The sequence below is a fragment of the Cottoperca gobio genome, chromosome 23, assembly GCF_900634415.1.
Source record: "Cottoperca gobio chromosome 23, fCotGob3.1, whole genome shotgun sequence".
Taxonomy (NCBI): Eukaryota; Metazoa; Chordata; class Actinopteri; order Perciformes; family Bovichtidae; genus Cottoperca; species Cottoperca gobio.
The window spans coordinates 4,656,458-4,678,717 of NC_041377.1; the positions used below are offsets into that span (position 1 = coordinate 4,656,458).

The following is a 22,260-nucleotide window of genomic DNA, read 5'->3' on the forward strand; positions in this document are numbered from 1 at the left end:
GATATTGTGACATGCCTATTCTGAACCAATTTCTCAGAAAGGGTTATTAGTGACATCGATGATAACATTTTGAATACAACAATTTGTCACCATGGGAAAAGTGACAGGAGTAAAGCCCAGGTTGAGCAAAGAATGATCCCTTAAACAGGCAATGACTTTATGGTCACTTGGGGGCAGCAGAACAAGCTACTATGCTACTAAGCTACTACGTACCATGTGTATCCTTTTTGAATCTGCCTTTTAACACATTTTTGCTTTGCGCATTCACATTCCCTCCTCTGCTGTACTTTGCGAAGAGCGGCGACACACACACCTACAGTCAGAGACAGAGTAGAGGAAAGGAGAGGGGCGTACCTCACCCTAATCCTAACAGCACCCCCACTATACAATATATACAGTAGGGGGTCCCTGCTCCACGCTACAACAGTTTGGGTGTCCTTGACCTGAAAAACATTGACGACCCCTGGTGTAATGCATGGTGACCTTTCAAAATGTACAATATTACCTTAGCAAGTCTAAATAAATTGACCGATGGTGGATTCAAATCCAAAAACCAGAGCAAACCATTGTGGTGAATAGACTTAAATCATCTTTAATAGCATGTTGATATACTGCAAAGACAGGTAGAGAAGGATCCAAAGCCAACTGAGGGAGGTGATGGTTCATATCGGTTTCACTCAGTTTCCACCTGATCTCATACTAAACATGTTTGTAATTTTTTTAAACTAGAATGGGCAAACACAGTGTTGAAGAGGCAGACAAGATCCACATGTCATTCATGAAGCGGTGCACTGGTATGGCAAAGCCCTTTTTTTTTTGTTTCTTTAAGAAAGTTAGCCACTACTACGCTTCCATATCATCTGCACTACCAAAATGCTACATTGGTTTCCTTTCAAACATAAACTCATGATTTTCAGTGAGCCTCATATTCATGTTGATTGGACACACAGGATGTCTTTCTCCCAAAAATGCTTAAACACATTGTCAAGTAGGGAAAACTGTGCAACCATAAAGAAAAGGTTGTGATGGACAGGGAAACAAAATGGCCACTGTTTGGCCTAAAATTTGCCATTGTAAATCGATTTTCTGTTTAACTGTGTTTGCTTTTTTTTTCTTAGTTGAACCACAAAAAAAAAAGAAATCTGTCATCCTTATTTTCCACCAGTGTGCTCACAGCAAATTCAGTCATGCACGAACAAATCAAAACCTTTGGGAATCAAAGTTCAATAGTCTTCCAAACTGATGGCATGCAGGAAAACATAATCACATTTATATCTGAATGTTGATCTAAACAAATAAATGAGCAATCATACAATCATCATACATCAATGTAAAATCCAAAATGTCAATAACTTTAGATGTTGTACGCTGAAATGTATTACGTAACCTTTAATAAAAAATATTAACATTTTCGTAATAGCTCCTCATTCATTTTGAAAGCACAATTTCTTCTCATGGTGCTGTGATAATAATAACAAAAGAAATAATGACAAAAGAAATGAACGGGAGAGAGGTCGGATTTGTTTACAGGAAAGTTAGGATGCTACTATGAGGTCACACACACTCATTATCTTTTTCTGCGACCTCTGTCTTTCCACTGGGTGAAATGTTGAGTGCAAAAGGACAGAGAGATGAGATAGAGACCTCCCTGCAGTGGCTCTGTGATTATAAATCAACAAATCACACAGGTGGGGGTCTGATAGGAGCAGAGTTAACCGAACATCCATTGCGCAGTACCTGGTGTGGCTTATGTTTAAAAGATGGATGATGACCTATTTCAGAATGAAGGACGCGTGACAGGGTAATAGCATTTTGACGAGGCTAAAGGTAGCTTGCTTGTCCTTTCCGACACTGCTTGAATGTGATATTTACAATCGAGGCTGGCGTGAAGTAGAAAGAGATCAGATAATGCATTATTTTTGTCCTTTTCTTATTTAAAGCAGGCTAGCCAACAGCACAAACAGTACCATTAATGCCAGCATTTGCAATATAAGCTGTGTGTGTGTGCCTCCGTACTTTTTGCCTTTTTGAAAATGTCAGACTAAAAGGTTAGCAGGGAAGAGAAAGGAGCTGAAACAAAACCATGGAAGTTATACCGACATAAAGAGACGGTGTCTGGATGTTTTGCGGGTGGAGTCCTGCATTTATCCACCGACGGAAAACACACAAAGGTGGAATATGCTTTAAGCAAATCCAAATAAACAAAGATCTTGACAGTTGTAGCGGTAGCGGTAGCATCTTCATGGAAATTCAAGGAGAGGGAGCATTTCACAAACAACAGATGACAGCACTGTGTACATTTATTACATGAGAATGCTGAATCGCTGTCGGTCTAGAAAAGTCCGAGAGCAGTTTCAGCAGATAAAACTATTTCAAAATATGATAAAAAAACTTTCCCTCCATCAGCAGACAACATGTGGCAAGAACTCCTGGGAAGCGATAATAAATATGGAGAGGAAAAGACATACAACAATCAACAGGACCATTCTGGGCTGACTTTTTGGTTTTGACAGCATCCATGTGAGATGATTGCTTGCCTTTGTTACCTGTCATACTTCACTGTAGAATGATCTATGGAGAGTGACAATTGAGTGTTGTCTCATGATAGAGAACCTCAACACAACAGAGGAGCGGATGACAAACGCAGCTTATCGGACGATGTCATTTTTTCTTTTCTTTTTTTATCCAGGGGAGCAGAGAAGAAGAAAGAAGGCTCTCCATCACATAAATAAAACAGCAACGGCGCAAACCGGGGATATAGTTCTTTTTTTTTCTTTTTTTAAATGAAATATCAGTTTTGTTATTCATTTTTTTTGTTCTCCATGATGGAGAAGAGTGGAAGGACTATTTTCTCAAAGTAAAGGAAGGAGTTTTTTTTTTTTCTTTTCTTCTAGCCCTAGCGTTTAGTCAAGTGCAAAGAAGTCAGTGTTTAGTGGAGGCTATGTATTTTGGCACACGTTTTCATTAAGTGTCAACTATGCACGCACGCGCACATACAGCACAGTAGGCATGAGGTTTGGGATGATAAAAGCGAACAGATGCGGAAGGTCCTAGGAGTGTGTCAATCCATCACAGTCCATTTCTGTTGTTGTTGGTGATGAATACAAGAAGGAATCCATCCAGAAACTGAATATCTGTGTTTTCTCTAGCAAGAGTTAAAACTGACAAAAAGTTATAGAAATTTGTTAAAACTACATAATATTTCAAAATACATGTGGAATCAAGTAAAACTTTATATATGCACTTTATTTCTCTGTTTCTCTTTTAAAACCTTGATTTTTCTTTTACTTTATTTTTTCCTTAAATATATGCATATAAGTGAGATTTCTTTTTTTCATTATAGCTCTTTCATCTGTATGTATATATGTACATTATGTACTTTTAAATAGGTGGAGAATGGTTTGTGTGGGAGTGTGTGCCGAAGTGTGTGTTTTAGGGAAAGAATACTAATTTTTTTATTTACACCATGCTCCGAGAGCCACTTGGGGTCCGGTGTAGACTGAGGCGGGGGTCGGGGGGTATATACTGGTGTGGATGGTTGTAAGGCGGAGGTGGGGGAGGCAGCGGGGGCTGGTGACCGTCAGTTGCCATGGGAGCTGTCCGGCGAGCGGACCGGGGTGGACATGGCCGACTGACTGAGCTGGTGGTGACTGTGGTGGTGATGCTGGTAGTGGTGGTGTGTGGGCGTTTGGCTGAGGAAGGCCTCCATGCATCCGTGGCCGCTGTTGTCGAGCATGATGACCTTGACGATCTGCTGACACTGGATGAGGGTTTCGGGCCTCAGATCAGCCATGCTGACAGTCGGCTGGTGGTGCTGCTGGAGGTGGAGGTGGTGGGCAGGGGTGCTTGCCGCTGACTGCAGCTGCGGGTGCTGAGGAGGAGGGACCGGCCCAAAGGTTAGCCCCTGGGGCCCCTGCTGGAAAAGCAGCTCCCCCCGATGGTTAAGAAGGGCCACGCTCTCGGGACTCCGAGCCGTGCTGCTGCTGAGCTGGTACGTCTGAAGCCTGTTGTGAATTGACACCTAGTTTAGAAAACAGCCAAGAGAACAGCATCAAATGTTATAAAACTGGTTCCTCCTCTACAATCCGTCAAGCCCTCTTTTTGTTTTTTTTTGGGGGGGGGGGTGAACTCACAGCACACTCACACACAGGGCATGCGTGGGGGCTTAGGTGTCGGGGGTCGGTGGAGGTGTAAAATCATTGTGACTACTGCACACTCCCCTCCCTCCACCCCCACAGGTACTGGGTACAGTGTATATTGGATGCTGGGAACAGCAGTGTGTGAGTGGGGTCAGGAGGGGGACAGTGGTGGGGAATGGGGATAAGAGATTTGGTGCGACTCTACAAAAAGGGGCCCGGTGGTTCCAAAGGGGACACTGAGGGCCCCCGTGTCTCCCTTCCAAACCACTGCGTGGCGCTATGGTGACAAGGAGACTTGTGGGGTCGGGGTAACCAGAACATAGACGGAGGTCATACGAAGAAGAGGGAGAGGTGGAAGGAGAGGAGGTGAGCAGACTGACAACCACAGACGTCCACAGGCAACACTCATCAGAATGCAAACCTCCATAAGACACATTTATTTTCTATTTTCTACAGACACTTTCCTTCTGTCAAAGTCTATTTTCTGCTTTCTGTCTCCCTTTATTGTACCTTTCCTTTCATTCTTTTTATGTTTGCTATTTTAGGAAACATGTCACGTTTCCAAGTTACCTTATTCACACAAGCGTTTCTCACAAAGCATAACCCAAAACCAAAATATGAGGAGTTTCATCAAAATCTATGGAATAGGCTCAATCTGAAATGCGTTGTAAATGAAAACAAAACAAAACAAAAGTGCAATAAAACAACTTGCTTAGGTTTTGAAGAAAGATCTTCTTTTAAATACATGTTCAACCTACTGTGAGCGTGTAAATCAGAATGTAAGTCCTCAAAGTGGAGACTGTGTGAATAAGGTCAACGGTAATTCACCTGCAATATAATAGACTTTTAATGTGAAGGATCTGAGGTAAGAAAGGCCTCTCCCATTCTCTTACAGGAGCCGATGTAACTCTTGTGTGAAAGAACCCCATTAACATTTGCTCCTATTCAATCTACCAACCTATTTCTCCTTGACGACTTGGCACATATACTTAAGAGTACGGCATCAATGAGCTCATAAGCACTTTAGATAAAGAATGAAGGATTTTGCTGACTTTCTGGTGTCTTTCAAAAGTTGAATTTCTAAGTAGAAAGATAATTTTGTTTTCCACAGATGACCAAAGGAATTTCAGTGCTGGTTATAAAATGTCCTTCACCTGTGACTTTGACAGATTTGGTTATTTGGTTCCTAAAATTCAGCAAAAAACTATCCTTTCCTTTCTGAATAAGAACATTTATATGTACCTACATAGGTATAGTAATATTCACAAATCAATCTCTTTTTACTATATAGTGCACTGTATTTATTTGAGTGTTCACATTGAGATTGGGTTTTATGCACTACATAGTGCTCTCAAGAATGCTCACAGTGGAATGAAAAATGACATACGTGAGAACACAAAACTAGTAAATATAGTGGACTATACTGCATAGGGAGTGATTCCAAGAAACAGATTCAGCATGTAACTCCATAACTTGTCATTCTTACATTTGTGTATGGATTACATTGCAGGTCATTTAGCAGACTCTCTTATCCAAAGCAACTTACAGTGAACTAACTACAGCGACAGTCTCCCTGGAGCAACTCAGGGTTAAATACCTTGCTCAGGGGTACAATGGTGGCAGCCCTGGTATTGAACTCACAACCATCTGGTGTTGTATTTGGAAGCCGTACACCTAGACCACAACTAGACCACTAGCCCATCACCTCCACCATGGATGAAATAATCAAGATATAAATAGTTATTTAGTGATCTTCAGAGGTGGTTGTAGCTTTAGATAAAACTAAGCTACTGTAGCTGTTTCCTATCGTTTCTAGTCTTTGCTGAGCTCGGCTAATCGTCTCTTAACTCAAGCTCCATACTTGACTTACGGTCGCAGTTTTAAACACGTGGTTAACGATGTAAATTGAAACAAACCAAATAAAACAAAAAAAACGTAGTTATGTTTAACAAACAACTAAAATATGAAGATTGTATGGACCCAGTTTAGAGGTGAAGTACTGCCCCCTTCCTTGGAGCAGGTAGCTCAGAATTACACATTGAACCTTTAAAATTAAACAAAGAGAGAGACTGATAATGAGACATAAAAAGTAGACTCTAGTATAAGGATGTGGAAATATATTTCAGAATTATTTATGTCATTATTCAACTAATTTGATGCTTTGGAGAAATACAAATTGTATTGCCAATGAATATTAGGTTCGAAAATACACTATTTTCCCGATTTAACGTGACTCCCAGTATAAACCACGCCCACTATCCGGCCTTCTATCCGAATACAGACACAGATAATGTTGTTGGTTAAACAGATACAGATACGGATAATGATGTCTCTGTACATCTCTACTGTGGGATTCGCTCATCCCTATATTCATGCCTCTAGTATAAACAGAATTCTCTGTGTGACCCTCCTGCTTTCTAAGATAAATGTGTTTCGACAGCTAACGGCTCCCAACTAGCCACTGACATTTACTTCAGACTGCATGGTAGAGGGGAAGACGGCTGGTGAAGGTAGCTCAGACAACCATAAAGACTGCTGATCATAGGACCCAGAGGCTGCTGAGAGGGAGAGCCCTTGGGAGAAGGTGATGTGGTCAGATGAGATCAAAATTGAGATCTTTGGCATCAACTCGACACGTCGTGTTTGGAGGAAGAGAAATGCCGACTATAACCCCAAGAACACCATCCCCACCGTCAAAGATGGAGGTGGAAACATTATGCTTTGGGGATGTTTCTCTGCTAAGGGGACAGGACGACTTCACCACATCGAGTGGAGGATGGACGGGGCCATGTACTGTAAAATCTTGGCCGATAACCTCCTTCCCTCAGCCAGCACACTGAAAATGGGTCGTGGATGGGTCTTCCAGCACGACAATGACCCAAAACATACGGCCAAGGAAACAAAGGAGTGGCTAAAGAAGAAGCACATTAAGGTGATATGGTGGTCTCCGGACCTTAATCCCAGAGAAAATCTGTGGAGGGAGCTGAAGCTTCAAGTTGCCAAGCATCAACCTCGAAACCTGAAGGATTTGGAGAGGATCTGCAAAGAGGAGTGGACCAAAATCTCTCCTGAGATGTGCGCAAACAAGAAACATCTGACCTGTGTGGTGGCCAACAAGTTTTCACTGTTAAAATACACCTACCATTTAAATGATAGATTTTACATTTATTAGTAAGTGGGCAAACTTACAAAATCGGCAAGGGATCAAATACTTATTTCCTTCACTGTATATGTAAGTACTTTAATTGCTCTAACCAGCACCCGAGTAAAGATTTACAGCCTACCAGTGAGAATTAAACAGCCACTGTTGTTAAATGAACCCTGTGTGTTTAATGTTTCACTCCAGCCCTCAACTCCACTGCCACAGAAAGGACTAGGGAAAGGTCATGTGATGCCACTAGGATTGTAATTGCAAAGCCCCATGGGTACTGTAGTTGCTTGCACGAAAGGTTCGCATGAGATGTTCCCCTCGTAGATCTGGCAGAGGGGTGGGGAGGTGACGTCTCCGGGTCAAATGAGCGTTAAATCTATCCTCCCGGATGCGAATGTGTTAATTAAGGTCTCTGTGCTGCATGTGGGTGCACACACACATACACACACACACACACACACACACACAATATGCATTCCATACATGCTACTAGCTCTTTTTAGAAATTACTTTCCTTCTTTCCTTTAAATGCCCTACAGGAGTCACAATTTCTGCATGAGCTTGTGAAACTAATTACAACCTAATACTTTTTAGGCTTACAGATAATACTTAAGCCGTTGAGTCTGATGCATTTTCTGTGGGTACAACCTGTTCTGACTTCTATGATTTTATAAGTTTCCCCAAACCATCCATCATTATTTTCTGTACGTGAAAGGAGTATTTTTATCTAATATTTAGTTTGGTCGGGTTCCCTCACATGCCCGCAGCACTTTACCCAGCAGCACTCGTTCCCTCATACACTCTTCACCCACTTCCTGCTTGACGCCTCTAAGCCTTAAAGACATGACTAGTTTCATCCTATCTCATCCTGCCTTGGTAATGACACTGCACTGACTTACCTGTTATTTGGGACATGGCCCTATCGCTAAGCACTTACCTCTACTGCATTGTGTCCACCTCTGTCATCTATCTCCTGGTTTCCTGGACAGACAGGAAAAATGGAGGGAAAAGAGACAAAAGTGGCAGCAAAACGTCTGTGTTAAACTGTAATTTTTATCTTTTATTGCATCTTAAAATGCTTTTAGGGGCAGGACATGTACTTTCAAATAGGGCACTTATATCACTGCACTTATTTCAAGATGATTTGTTTAACTACATCACCTCCATCTTAACGTATAATATTTATTTTTCCATACATAAAAGCAGCTATGGTTCCATTTTGGTTCAATTGTGGAAAATAAATGCAATTGAGGACAAGGTCTCTGCAGGTCTCTGCAGTGTGTTTTTAAAATTAAAAATTGCCAGTGCACACACACTCGCACACACCTGATGGGGAGCCCTGTTTGCCGTGCAGCTCTAACTGTGTGCCGTTGTTCTTCACTGAGTGTGTCTTGGCTCCCTGCTGCTTCTCCAGCTCCCCTGCAGAGAACAGAAGACAAACATGATCAACACATAATCACCATGGCAGAGAGCAGAAGAGGTACATAGACAGACAGATAGACGGTGGGTGGGTAATAGTTATAATGTTAAACGGCATAATTCTGTATATATTTCAAACGCCGAACACACACTCTTGTTGCCTTCACCTCCCACTCTCTCCTCTAATCTCAAAACGCAACTCGCCATCTTTCTAATTACACTTCACACTTGATGGTAATTGCATGTCATTTCCAATCATGATGACTAAATGTTGTTTTGTCTCCAACACTGCACTGCATTTCTAATTCTGAACTTCAAAACTGCCAGGACCCACCTTAAGGGTGCCGTACACAATGTCCTACAATTCATTTTGGTGCAAGTGTGACGAAAATGCAACAAACTAAACAGGAAGTGACCTATTTTGTCTCCTGGAAAAGGCTGTTAGATGAAGCTTTAGATAAACAGTGGCAACACTTCACATCAGTATTTTCCCAATGATTTATTCTTGGAAATAAGCCTGCATTTTGGTACTAATTATACAGAGACAGTTCTTTCAAGGAAACTCCTATCATACTTATAATTAGATTACATCGTTTTTTCTTTCAATTTGATATATACTTTTATGTAGTTAAACATGGTGATTGACCGACGTTACAGTCTACAGACTAGGCATGGGGAACAGAAATACCAAACTCTATCTGTGAAGTGTTTTGTTTTAAAATAAGTGTAAGACTTAATTAAAATAATCAATTCCATTACAACTGTTCCTCATTATATAGATCCAGATAGAGGAAAAAAATGTACATCCATATAAACAGAAATTGTAATTTCTCAAAGTAATCTCAAAGAGGGAAAGCCCAAACAGCCGCAGGCATGTTTGCTAATGTGCCACCGATTCAATACCCCTAAAGGAGAAAAGAAGAAGTGCCAGCAATCATTCTTGTTCCAAATTTAGTTTCTATATTATGTCTTTAGAAGAAGTATTTGCTGTTTTTGTGTTTGTATGTTTTTGAAAATAGGTCTCAACATGAGTTCCACAGTAGCTGTCTATCTTCGCTCCACTCAGTGAGAAAAATAACTTCCGTCTGTCAACCACTGCCTGTCTCCATATGTTGTTGCCTGCTCTCCCCGGGCTGCTGGCCCTTCCTCTCTGTGAAGGGTAATGCAGTTGCCTCAAATCCCAGCAGGGATGCTCTCTTTGATGCCCACTGTCAGGAGCCAGGCTCTGGATAGTCTGCCTCTCCATGTGGGTCTAAGTATGTGCATGTCTTATTGTCTGGAGAATTTCATACGCACGCAAACCCAAACAACTCAGATGCCTGGCAGCTTCCAGGAACACTGGCCTCTTTTCACCTCCAATTTACTGACCTCCTGCAGTCTGTTAGAGCTGCAGTGCACCAAAGGAAACAAAATGCATAAAGTCATTCTGCACCTACACAAGTTAGCAAATAGTACACAACAAAAACATGGCTTCTGACCCATGTACCATCTGAAGACCGAATGGTTCCCACACAGAGTATAAGAATCCACTGTAGTCTCCTACTTTCTAAGATGTTAGATTATTGATTTATTCCAAAATGTGATGCTGGGTGCATTGCCACAGCAGGAACACACACAAGCATTTCACCTAGTAGACACAAGCCAACAAATGCACATGTGTAGTGTACATGCTATACTGTACTTAATGTCACATGTACCCATTATTTTCTTCCGTTTTTGGCAGCTTCCCGTCTTTCATTGTATCATCAAGGGAAAACTCACCCAAAGACAGGTACTTACACTCGATGCGTATCTGCTCCATCTCTGACACCTCCGCGATTGATTCCTTCAGGTCTTCTACAAACTTGAGCAGCTCCTCAGCACTTTGGGCACAGAAGTTAAGTACCTGCTTCTTGTCTGAGCCGAAAGGTGAGAGGATGGTGATGCCATGAGGGTAGACTGGGGAGCACAGAGGAATTGTTAAGAAATAGCAAGAACCGTTTGCAAGATATTAGCCAGTGTACAACTGCACTGGCTAATATTTGAAAATCTTTTTAAAACTTAGCGTGCAAATGTGGACTTGTGGAGTTGGGATAATTACATTCTTAAAAGTGCAAAGGCATAATTAATGTGAAGATTTTCTATGGGACCAACCAAGTTCAGTATAATGAATCCGCCATTATGAATACAACAATTAAACGATTATAGATAAAATAAGTTCAATATTGAACCTTTTTTCAAATACCGCCATAGTTAGCCCTTACTCACTTGTTTTGTAATGGTCCAAAGCATCGGATGTTATATGGGTAATGTTTTTCATATCAGCTGTCTGCAGTGACTTACATTCATTTTCAAACAGATGAAACTGCATGCCCAGTAGGCCCATTGCTTTGCAGAAAGTGTAGGCTGCGGAACTCTTCTTCTTTGGACAAAGCTTCAAGATCTGAAGACAATGAGGAACCGGTAACCATTTTTGAAAGACAGGAGAGCCCATTAGATAACATTTGTTCCATGTTCTGAAATCTTTTTGATTGTCACAGAGATTTCCAAATCACAGAGCAATGTCAAAGAAAGCTCCGAAAGAACCAATACCAATACATATCAAACCAATACATCACATTGGCACTTTAAACACTTCTTGACATGTGTCGAGCTGCTAGAACAAGGGGCCAAATTCAAAGAAAAGTCCCCATCGCTTTAATTTTGCAGTAAAAAGCTTTCAAAGACAATTTCTGCCCCGCTTTGGAAGCTGTCAGGAAAAAACGTCTCGCACGAACGTATCGCACAGATAACTTTTAGTTCCAAATGAACAGAGTTCCACTGTGATGTCTTCTGCTTCTTTCACCTTTTACTTCCAACCTCCTTTTCCTACAGCTACCAATTACTTTTATGCTTTAGCAGAAAAGGGTGGGGTGGGGGCGGTGTAGTCCTGCTGCATTTTCTTCTGCTGCGTTTCTTTGGCGTGAGATCAACGTTTGACATAATTATGAGAGCAGTTAAAAACTTTGGATAGATAACCCCGATGTGGCCCCTAATGAGTATGTTAATTATGCCCAACATTAACCCTTTGATCGTTTTCTAATCTACACGACTTTGGACCAAGTGAACAACTTCTGTGCTGTTAAACATAACTTTATTACTGGCCCTTAAAGCTGCTCTATTGGGGACGGATCATTTGCTGATGAGTGCACTACAAAACTGTGTTTGCTATCTATTATTAAAAGGAAGGGCCGGAGAGGCCCGAGATATGAAGAAACGTAAAGGAAGAGAGGGAGCTCACTGTACAAATAGGTGATGGTGCATTGCAGTTGTCACAACAAGCTTTAAGATCGAGTGTGAGCAGCAGAAACAACCACTTTAGAGGCGGTTTAAGAGACACTGTAAACTGCATATATTGTGTATATATACATATATGACAAATGTGAGTTATTACACTGAATCTTTTTTGTATACTTACCACAATGAGATCATTGAAGAGGAAGACTTCTCTCTGGTGGGCTGCCTGCTTTTGGGCCTTGTTGACATCAGTCACCTCGAAAAGTCGACTACAGCACACCAGTCTTCTATGAGGGACAGAGAGAACCTGCGAAAAAAGAGACAATCATCATAGTAAAAGGAGAGAGATGAGGTCTCTGTCTGAGAGGCTCAAAAGTCATTCAAGACAACATGAAGACATGGAGTCAGAAGGAGACACTATCATTCTGTATTCAAGTGAAACAGGGAGACTTGTAATACAAATGACTCTTGGCTGCAGTACTCCACATTATTCACTGAGGTTAAAAGCTGAGACTGAAGTATCAGAAGAAAACTCATTAAACACAGTTTGCCGAGACAAATTAGTGACAACAAGCCTGACCTAATAGTCTTGAAAAACATTCATTAGAGCAAGAGATAAGAGTGTGTCGTTTCAAGGTTAACCAAGTGCGTTCATCCCGAGGAGAACATGGGCATAAATGCAGGTTTTAGGATTCTTTACTGCGTTTAGCGTTCACACATTATTATATTAACTCGACAAGATGGGAGTAAGCAAAAAGTCTCATTTTAGTATTTGAACAAAATTAAATGTATGACTTGCTCTGACAACTTCCAGTAACCCTAGTAATCCGCCACAAGTCAAAACTTTTACGAGCTGTTGTCAAGCACGTTTATGCAATATAGGCTACATCTTGCTGTTTAGTTATTGGCTCCGACACCAGCCTAAATTGGATAAGCAAAGGTGGAGGTCTTATTGTAAAGGTTCTACTTTTTTTTAACAAAATGCTGCAGTTGTGTCTCTAGAGGACCATTTTAAGCAGATCACACTACACAAATGGCGGGGACTGATCTAATCAGTCGCTCTGTCTCTGTGTTTGTCTCCATGTTGGATCACTGCAGGAATCCAAACAGCAGCTGCATGACTCTCAGTCGATGTGGAGTTGATCCCCTCTTCATGATGAAACAGAAATGTACTACAGCCTCTGTTTCAGTTCTCTCTCTGTGCATTTCCAATTTTTATTACCTCTGCTCCCTGTGGACTGTTTGCGATGCAGTGAGTACACACACAGCCTTTTTCTGTCTCGCTCTCTCATCTCTTATCACTGCAGGCGTGGAGCTGGCCACAGTCAGCCTGCTTTCTCATTACACTAATGTCAGAAACATGTAAAGACATCATTAGCTTGAAAGGCCTCTTGCGTGTTCAGTGAATACAGTCCCTTCATAATGGAATTAATAAGAAACAGTGTGACAGGGAAAGGTTTACCCATACAAGTAATGTATGACTAGAGAAAAATATATTCTACAATGGTTATCAATATAACAAATATTTAAGGAGATTTGAAGTATTTGAGTGGGAAATGTTTTGGATGTAAAGAAGAGTTGTATATTATTTACACCAAGGAAACTCCTATTATTATCTAAATCATTCTCATGTGGGACACTCCCTCTGAGCATAATACATTTGAAATCCACAATTAGCATCTGACACCTGCTGTGATAGTATTTCTAAGGAATAAACTTTATTGAGTCGTTTAATGCCAGACAGCTCCCGATGGACAGGAACAGTCACTTCCTGTCACATCATTTGTTTTGGCTCTGACAATTCCCCCTCTGTCATCCTATGGCTATTCATCTATCACCGAGATTCTTAAAGGCACAAACCAAATGTTTTGAGAGTGTTAGAATCCTTACCGTTTTCATTCCTACGATGGACTGCTCAACCTTGGAAACGTAGGTGACGTGGTCTTCGTTGGAGCGTAACTCTCTCTGTTGTATTCTTTCATAGATTCCCACCACCATGTCTCTGGGGATGTCAGCTCCATCATCCACACCTAGGATGGAAATAGGCTGATTTCACACAACTTTACACACATCACATGGTGGTTGGTTTTTGGTAGAGGAGCCATAGTGTGTCTACTCTGGCTGACATACAGCAGGGTTTGTGTCCCTGCCACAAGAGGAGACATACACCAACATGTAAATACATCACACAACATGGATCTATACATATCATACCGGCACACATTTTGTTTTGAGAGTGCAAAAATGTAATCTTCAGTGCAATCTTTCCTCGTCTGTACTTCTTTGGCTTTCTGTCTTTCACTGTCTCCATTAAATAATGACAGAAGGCCATGTGCAAGGAGGTTAATTGGCAAGTGAAAGGTTAACACCCATAGAAGATTTTCTGTCTGGAACACAGTGCAGTTCAAGGCCTTGGCATTTCGACGCAGGTAGAGCTGCATGCCATTAGGCTGAAAGGTTGCCCTCGAGATGCTTCCCCATTATATCCGCACAGCCGTACAAACTGTGTGGTACATTGAGTTTTCAATGGGGCTGAATGTGTTTGGAGAGAATGAAGCCGCCACAAGTGATGACGGTGACAGTGAGGCACCCTGGGACACCGCTGAGACATCGCTACACATTATGGAGTCAGAGGGAGTGGATGAGATGTCCAGGGGGAAATGCGTGTAAAGTGCCAGATAAATAAATTACATTTTCTTTGCTGAACTTTATTTCACATTTTCTGACACTTTCCTTGCACTCCTCATGACTTCACAGCTTTCTGTCTCTTTGCATGGTGACTACAGTTGGTCGGTGCACCACTTTGTTCCAGACTAAAATGTCCCAACAACTATTGTACAGCAATGATGAACATGACATTGTTTACAGACATTCTGCTCACAGGATGAATCCCAAAGACTTTGGAGATCTTTTGACTTTTTATATCTTAAAATCAGCCGGTCAAAGTCTTCACTGTGAAATCCTGTGAATTAACTCAAAATCTACCAGATGGATTGGCATTTTTTTACAGGCATTCATGGTTCCCAGATAATAAATCCTACAAATAATGACTTTGGTGATCCCCTGACTTTTCCTCTATGCCATTGTATGGTTGGATGGATTGCGATGAAATTATAGTACACACGTAAATGTTTCCCTAACGATGAATCCTGATATGTTTGGTGATCCCTTAAAGGAACAGTTCAAATAAAATACATATTATTAATCCTGATTGTTTTGTCGTGAGTTGCAGAGCGTTGAAGATATAATGGAACTAGATCCCACTTGGCTTGCGGAGCTCCGAGCGTCAACAAAATACATTCGCGTTAAAACTCAATAGAAATGTCCCTTTCCAGAAATCATGACCCGGTTACTAAAGGTAATCCACAGACCTTGTTGTGACATGGATGAGAGGTTTGTGCTTGTGAGAGATGTTGATCTTTTATCTTAAATTGAATTTGTCCAATGGGCCTAATTTGCTTTATGACTTAATATCTGCATCAACTGTACTTTGTGTTTAGTGCTAATTAGCACAAAGCTAAACTACACTAAGACGATGAACATGGTTAACGTTATACTTGCTTAAAATGCTCAACATCAACACGTCGTTGTTGAGCGTGTAAGCATGCTGACATAAGCATTTAGCTAAAAGCATTGCAAAGTACAGTCCACAGACCCACGAGCATACTGTAGCTGGAGGCTCTTTTTGGACTTAGTGAACTGAACACTTGCTGTGTAAGTCTGAGACCACCTTCTCTATCCAGTAACTGAGACACTACACTTTTCATTGTTCAAGAAATTAACATAAAGGACATATTTATGGTGGAAGCTTTGACACTGAACGTCTGTTTTAATTGAGATAATGAATGTTCTTCATTACTATTGGTTTCCAGTACGAAAGAGGAGAGAGACACAGACAGAATATAAACAAGGAAAGACAGATGAATGAACAGACCCAATGATATTCTGAGTGAGACAAAACAAGATAGGAGAAAGGAGAAATCATAGTAAACAGAGCAGAAGACAAATACAGAAGCCAGGAGAGAGTGGCATATTTTAATTTGCATAAGATGCTGAAATTGATTTTCCAACTTAATTTAATTGTGGGGAACAGTCTGGATGAATCTATTAAAGTTGTTCTGCATCGACCTCAGTGTTCCCTGATTGATTGCGCAAAGGGAGAGCAAAACTACGCCGCTCTCGTTCCCGCCGTCGCTCTGCCAATGAGCATCTGTCTGCATACGGGAGACAACAATTACAGGTGCCTTCTGTTGGTGTCGGTATGAGTTGTGAATGCAATTAAATGTAACCTTATTTTTTATTATCTGAACTTATGCAGGGCGGTTTGATTGAATACAGATCCAAACACGGTTGGAAATTGATTCATTTTCATTGATTCATCTGTCTTTTTGGAGGATTGAGTATAATTGATTTCTTATCCTATATTTTTATCGTATCTTGTGCCAGAGTAAATTCAAATTGAGAGCCATATACTATAATTATGGGATGTTTCTTGGGCCTCTATGGTGACTCAGTTGTTGGTAGAATCTTGTTGGCATGAAGACATCAACACCCCAGTAGTGAGGGGAAAAGATAACCATATATTGACCATATATTTTCCCACAGTACTTTTGTTCAATGCTAATTCGTAAATGTTAGCATGCTTACACGCTAAGCTAAGCTGAACGTGGTAAATATTCCGCCTGCTACACATCAGCATGTTAGCGTGTCTTAGCATGGCTGTGTAGACTCTTTGTCTTTGTTCCTGCTTTGGTTCTTGCCTGTCCTGTTCCTGATCCTATTACAATACATACTTTTTCCTTGTCCCCTTTAGAGGAGTTCAGATGTCAGGGTTAGCTACTAGTCTCACCATTAGAGCTGTTTGTGCTCAAACACACATCAGTGAGACAGAAGCTTTCTCATCTGTCCACAAATGATGAGCCTGATCTTGGAAATATTAACTCCAAACCATCCAGCTCAGCTTAAATGACACATATACACACGTAAAAACTAACCTACATTACTTGAGCGGATTATGTCATCTAATTAATCATTTCTAATTCCCTTAATGTGCCTCTGCACAAAAATGGTGTGTCCCTTACCTCGTAGGTTGCGTATGAAGTCCTCCAACATCATCTTGCGGTCGGGCTTGATGTTCGGACTGTACATGTCGGTGTTGAGCAGAATGATGGCGAAGGCCAGGATGAAGATGGTGTCTGGGTTGTGAAACTGCTGCACCACGTCGGGGTTACACATGCAGTAGCGCTGGCTGTTGGTGGAAAGGAGGAAGAGAAAGAAGAGCGTGTCATGACAGAGGACACAAACAATGGAGGCAGGCAGAGAGGGAGGAACATGAAGATAGGATAGGTCAGTTAGAGGGAGTGATAAGTATAGAGAGAGAGATTAATAAGAAAGAAACAAAGGAATAAGTGGATGAAAAGGAAGCGATAAGATGGCAGGAAAGACACAAATACGTTATCCTTAGACACTAACGGCATCATTCAACACACAACATGCTCATAAATGCTTTGACACAAGCTGAGCGCGGGAGTGTCACAAAGAAGTAAAAGTTATGGCTTTAATTTAGCTCATGGCTTCATCTGAATCTGTTTGCTGGCTCTCAGCAACAATGAACCTCACATTGGTGCTCTGCTCTAACGGTATCTCTCTGAATAAACACATTTGTTCCACCGGATTGGATGGTTACATGGATCATGCGGTACCCGAGATAATGTCAAACACAAGACACATGCACACCCTTAGTTTTCCGCTCAGCCATATTTATACATTCTCCAACATTTATGGACCTGGTTTCTGGATTTATGCAGGTTGTTATTGTGCCGCAGAGAAGAAATATGAAGTTTGAAATATTAATCCCCTTTACCCAGACACTTTTCTGCATAAGAATGTGACAGAGGCCAGACTCAGCTTGATGTAGCTTCTAAAAAAACACCCCTTAATATAAGAGGGGAATAGAAATGCCTCTGCGTCGTGTGGAAACCATGAATCGAACAGTGTGTGTGTGTGTGTGTGTGTGAGTGTGTGTGTGTGTGTGTGTGTGTGTGTGTGTGTGTGTGTGTGTGTGTGTGTGTGTGTGTGTGTGCCTAAGAAGGTTGTGGCCAGAGGAGAAAAAAAGAGTTTCTCTGTGAAGTGCGTGGACACTTTCCTGGTTAGGGGATGAATAATGCAGTAGTACAACATCTACTGTGTGTGAGTAATCAGAGACAACAATATACAGAGTAAGAGGAGGGTAAAAAGGTGTGTGTGTGTGTGGACCCTGTGGGCTAGGTGTATACTGTAATCGTTATTTTAATCGGTCATCATTTCCACATTGGAGCTGTAGCACCGTTTTGCAAACCCATTGAGCCGCATGATTGGAATCCAATGTCTCTGTGGGATTGAGTAAAGATGCACATATTGGTATGCAAACAGTAGGTTCATACTTTGTCACACACTCCGTTTTAATGTTCTTTCCAACACTGCTTAAACATCACAAGATAATCCAGAAAAGAATAACAACGCTTGTGTTTTATGTATGTCTCAATAAGGGCATGATTATTATTACAGGGCTTTTATTGTCCCCCTCACTTTTATAGCTTTAGTTTGATTCATTCACTAAGACATCGCTGAGCCGTCTCCAACTGTCCAAGCACCAAACTCCAGATGGGAGATGCAGCGAGTTGATCATAATGTTAAAATGCTATTCTATGATTATTACACTGCACTCAGTACGTAAGCCTTACAAGCAGTAGAGAATGATTTGGTTTTGAGTTGGGACTTTTTGTCCCAGATTTTCTCAGGGAATTTGCAACACTTATTGGTGGGGGCTCTTGGGGCTGTTGGGGAGGTATGCAGCTCTTGAGGAAGACTGCAGACTCTACTCAGGGCTGAAAGAATTCCTCCAACCACTACGCACTTTCAGGTTAAAAATAATATTAATAATAATAAAGAAATTATTTAGGTTTGGTTTTATTTACAAATAATTCTCCTAAAAAGACGCTAGAAATGATCATCAATAAAAGATAATGCAGTAAAAGAGAGTGCTCTTTGTAGTAGAAATACAACATATTTATTGAGTTTAAAAGTGATTTTTATTTACATAAAAACATAAAAAAGGTCTGTACACTGTAGCTCCCTTAAGTGCAATTTATTGATTTTTTTTTATATCATAATAATATTGGATTAGTGCATTATAACATTGCATGTGGCTTTTTTTTTTAATAAACTTGATAACCAACTTAATCATAACTTATTATTTGCTTGACATACATCTATATGAATGAACAAATATAATGTGTATTACGTATACGCTTGTGCATTTGTACACTCTGACTTCATCGTGTCTGTACCTTTAGCAGCAGTGCTCTCATGTGTGTTTGTGGCATCCCTCTATTTGTTTTAGCCTGGTAATCACAGGGCTTCACAACGATGCTTATTAACATCTCAGTGTCTGAAAACCGTGACTCCACAGCAACCAGCAATTATGCTCTTGACTGTAGAGCCTGATGCACTGTAGCTCCATGCAGTAAAAAGAAACCTCAGTTTGTGCTGCTTTCCAAATCCAAAAACAAGAGGGATGAACAGCGAGTGGATTTGTCATTTGCTGCTGTCTTTCAAACCAGTTTCGCTTTTGTTACCGATCGCTAAAGATGGTCGACAGGCATCATTGTACTCTGTGAGGACGGATTTTGGTGCAAGACTATACAAATTGCATGATCTTCATCTATAATAACCGCAATAGAAAAATACAGCAATTGTACGTGACTGCAGGCTGTGTAAATATGCTTGTCTAGATACTACACTCTGATGCGGACATGGAAATACAAACTGAACTTTATCTGCAGCATTGGGAGCTGGCTCATAGTTGCTCATTCATTAGCACACTGACGCAGCAGATACGCAGGCTGCTGGCTGCTTTTCACTTTTCCCCTCTCTCTTTTTCACTGCTGCTTTAAATCCCCTTCACTTACTTTGGAGATTTCTCTCTTTCTGTGTGTGTGTGTGTGTGTGTGTGTGTGTGTGTGTGTGTGTGTGTGTGTGTGTGTGTGCGCTTGTGTGTGTGTGTTTGGAGGCATATCAAAGCCCAGGAGCAGGGGAGGCAGTCACAGAGAGGCAGTGACGGTTACGCAACGCTGGTTATTTATAAACCTCTCTCCTTTTCTCCCCTTCCTTCCTTTTCTCTCTCGCTCGCTCGCTCTCTCTCTCTCTCTCTCTCTCTCTCTCTCTCTCTCTCTCTCTCTCTCTCTCTCTCTCACACTCTAACACGCAGAGTCAGCCTGATGTCCACACATTAGCAGTGCCAACCTCTCTGCCCACTAACTATGACAATGCCGCTGTTTTTCTCCTCATTGGGCACCTCGACAACTGTGACAGGTGGTTGTTACTCCAGAGGGGCTATGGCAAACAGTTAGCATTAACACACAGAGCCACAGCTGCACGGCAAATTGTGGCTAGAAATTACACGCCCACTGGCTATTCAGATGGGGGCTGCATTGTCAACATTTTATTGTAGCCGAGCAAAAATGTATGTTTGGTGAGGTGAGGCGTGACTCGACTGATGAGATCATACGTGTGGTATCAAGATTCATGCGTGTTTATGTTCACATGTTCTAAAACATAAACGGTCCATTTCTCTGTTGCTCCTTGATAACAGTGAGGCTTATGTGTGCATGTCCATTTGTCCGCTTTTTGCGTGCATGGCTCTCTGTTTTGTCTGATTAAATCTAGTCTCTAGCTTGTTTTCAAGTTCTCTGATTGTGTATTTGTCCGGCATAGCTATACAGTGGAAAAAAAACAGAAGCCTGAGCTGACATCTCACAAATCACAAATTCACATCTGTAGCTCTCAGCACGACTTCACAACTTGATGTAGGCATATTTCATGATCAAAAAACCTGTGAATTGCCAAGCGCTGCAAGACAAGTTTGGCCCAGAGGTAATGCTTGAGTGACAGTATTTCATTTTCCTTTTTATATACACGAGTAGGACAAATGAAGGATAATTTGCATAACCCACAACATGATAAACATTCATATCTGGCTGTAAAGCAACTATTCTCTCTGCACTATAATGTTTCTGAATATTAGCATTTCTTCACCAATGGTCAAATGTCTGGTTCCTGCATGGACAACTGACCGCAGGCGTCTCATTTATAGCTGCAGCTAGCTCGCTAACGTTAGCCTCATGTGTCTGTTGAAAAGTCCCTCCACTCCCGGTGGACCACTACAGAACCTTATTTTGGAAAACATCTGTACGGTAGGCAACAGCAAGAGACAAAAAAATGTTTTGATAACGTTTTAATTGTGCCATTGATTACACATAGAAGTTAAGAAAGTTGCTGTTTGTTGTAAAACTGCTGGAAGTATAAGACTGTGAAAATATGTCATTAGAAAGACTACACAGCCAAAAGTTGCGTAAGTGACGTCATCACTTTCGCTTACCAGCAGATAAAAAGACCATGAGTATCTAAATAAAACACATCAGCTAACGTGTTGTTGCATTTGTGACTGGATCATAGCTAAGTTACCTAGCTAGCTTGTTGGTGATGTATATTGTGCGAGATGAGAGATACAGTTCAATGAGCGGTTTAACACTTAATGGTACAAACCTTTGACAAACTGCCACTTTCTTGACTTGCAAAATGCATGTAATTCATGGCACCATTCAAACAGAATCTAACAATCATTTGTCCCTCACCATTGACCATAGTCCCAAGGGAGACATCAAAAGGGGAGGGACTTTGCCTCTCTTTATTCCCAGATTACTTGTTTTAAACTGGACAATTAAGGGAAATGTTACTGTTGAATAGAAAAAACCCAAAGTTAGTTTTTGAAAATCTGTAGAAATGCTAGCTAATGTGCTCACTTTATTATACCGGTGAGAATACTGCAAGATAAAGCCATACTCTCACAGCAGCTACAGTTTTATAATTACCTGAAGGCCTCGATAAGACGTTCCACTTTCTGAGCTTCTCCCTGGACACGAATATGGGCCTGAAACTTCCTCAGCGCTTCGTCCAGCTCCATGCCTGAGAAGTCCATCTCATCCACCACACAACTGTTAAGCACAGTGAGGAATGGATGGGAAATGGAAAGAGCAAGACAAGTGGAAAGGAAGACACAGAAAAAGATATTTAAAATGTATAGCAATATATCAACATGATGATAGTGGCATGGGTGGATCTGTGGATGTACACCTAAGATAAAAGTCCACTCTGCTTCCCAGTCACATCACCACTCGGTATACTGCAGTTATTAGCCGCGCACAGAAAACAGGGATAAGACTGGGCCCAGTTATCTTCTCTGTGCCACTGCTGCCA

At 41.2% G+C, this 22,260-nt stretch overlaps 1 protein-coding gene across 3 annotated transcripts in view; it reads right to left on the bottom strand.

The window, feature by feature from the left end:
• Positions 1-740: 740 nt before the first annotated feature.
• Positions 741-22,260, bottom strand: part of iqsec3a (IQ motif and Sec7 domain ArfGEF 3a) — an 86,843-nt gene continuing 65,323 nt past the window's right edge. For 2 of the 3 annotated variants that reach the window (XM_029461914.1, XM_029461916.1), the window contains 9 exons: positions 21,876-21,998; positions 17,046-17,212; positions 13,855-13,994; positions 12,146-12,271; positions 11,032-11,131; positions 10,489-10,647; positions 8,617-8,709; positions 8,228-8,271; positions 741-4,021 (listed from right to left, as the gene is read on the bottom strand). In XM_029461914.1, the coding sequence (XP_029317774.1) occupies positions 3,581-4,021; positions 8,228-8,271; positions 8,617-8,709; positions 10,489-10,647; positions 11,032-11,131; positions 12,146-12,271; positions 13,855-13,994; positions 17,046-17,212; positions 21,876-21,998 (1,393 nt within the window). In that variant the 3' untranslated portion in view covers positions 741-3,580. The remainder of the gene's footprint in view (positions 4,022-8,227; positions 8,272-8,616; positions 8,710-10,488; positions 10,648-11,031; positions 11,132-12,145; positions 12,272-13,854; positions 13,995-17,045; positions 17,213-21,875; positions 21,999-22,260) is intronic. The other variant, XM_029461915.1, reaches the window with a different exon arrangement.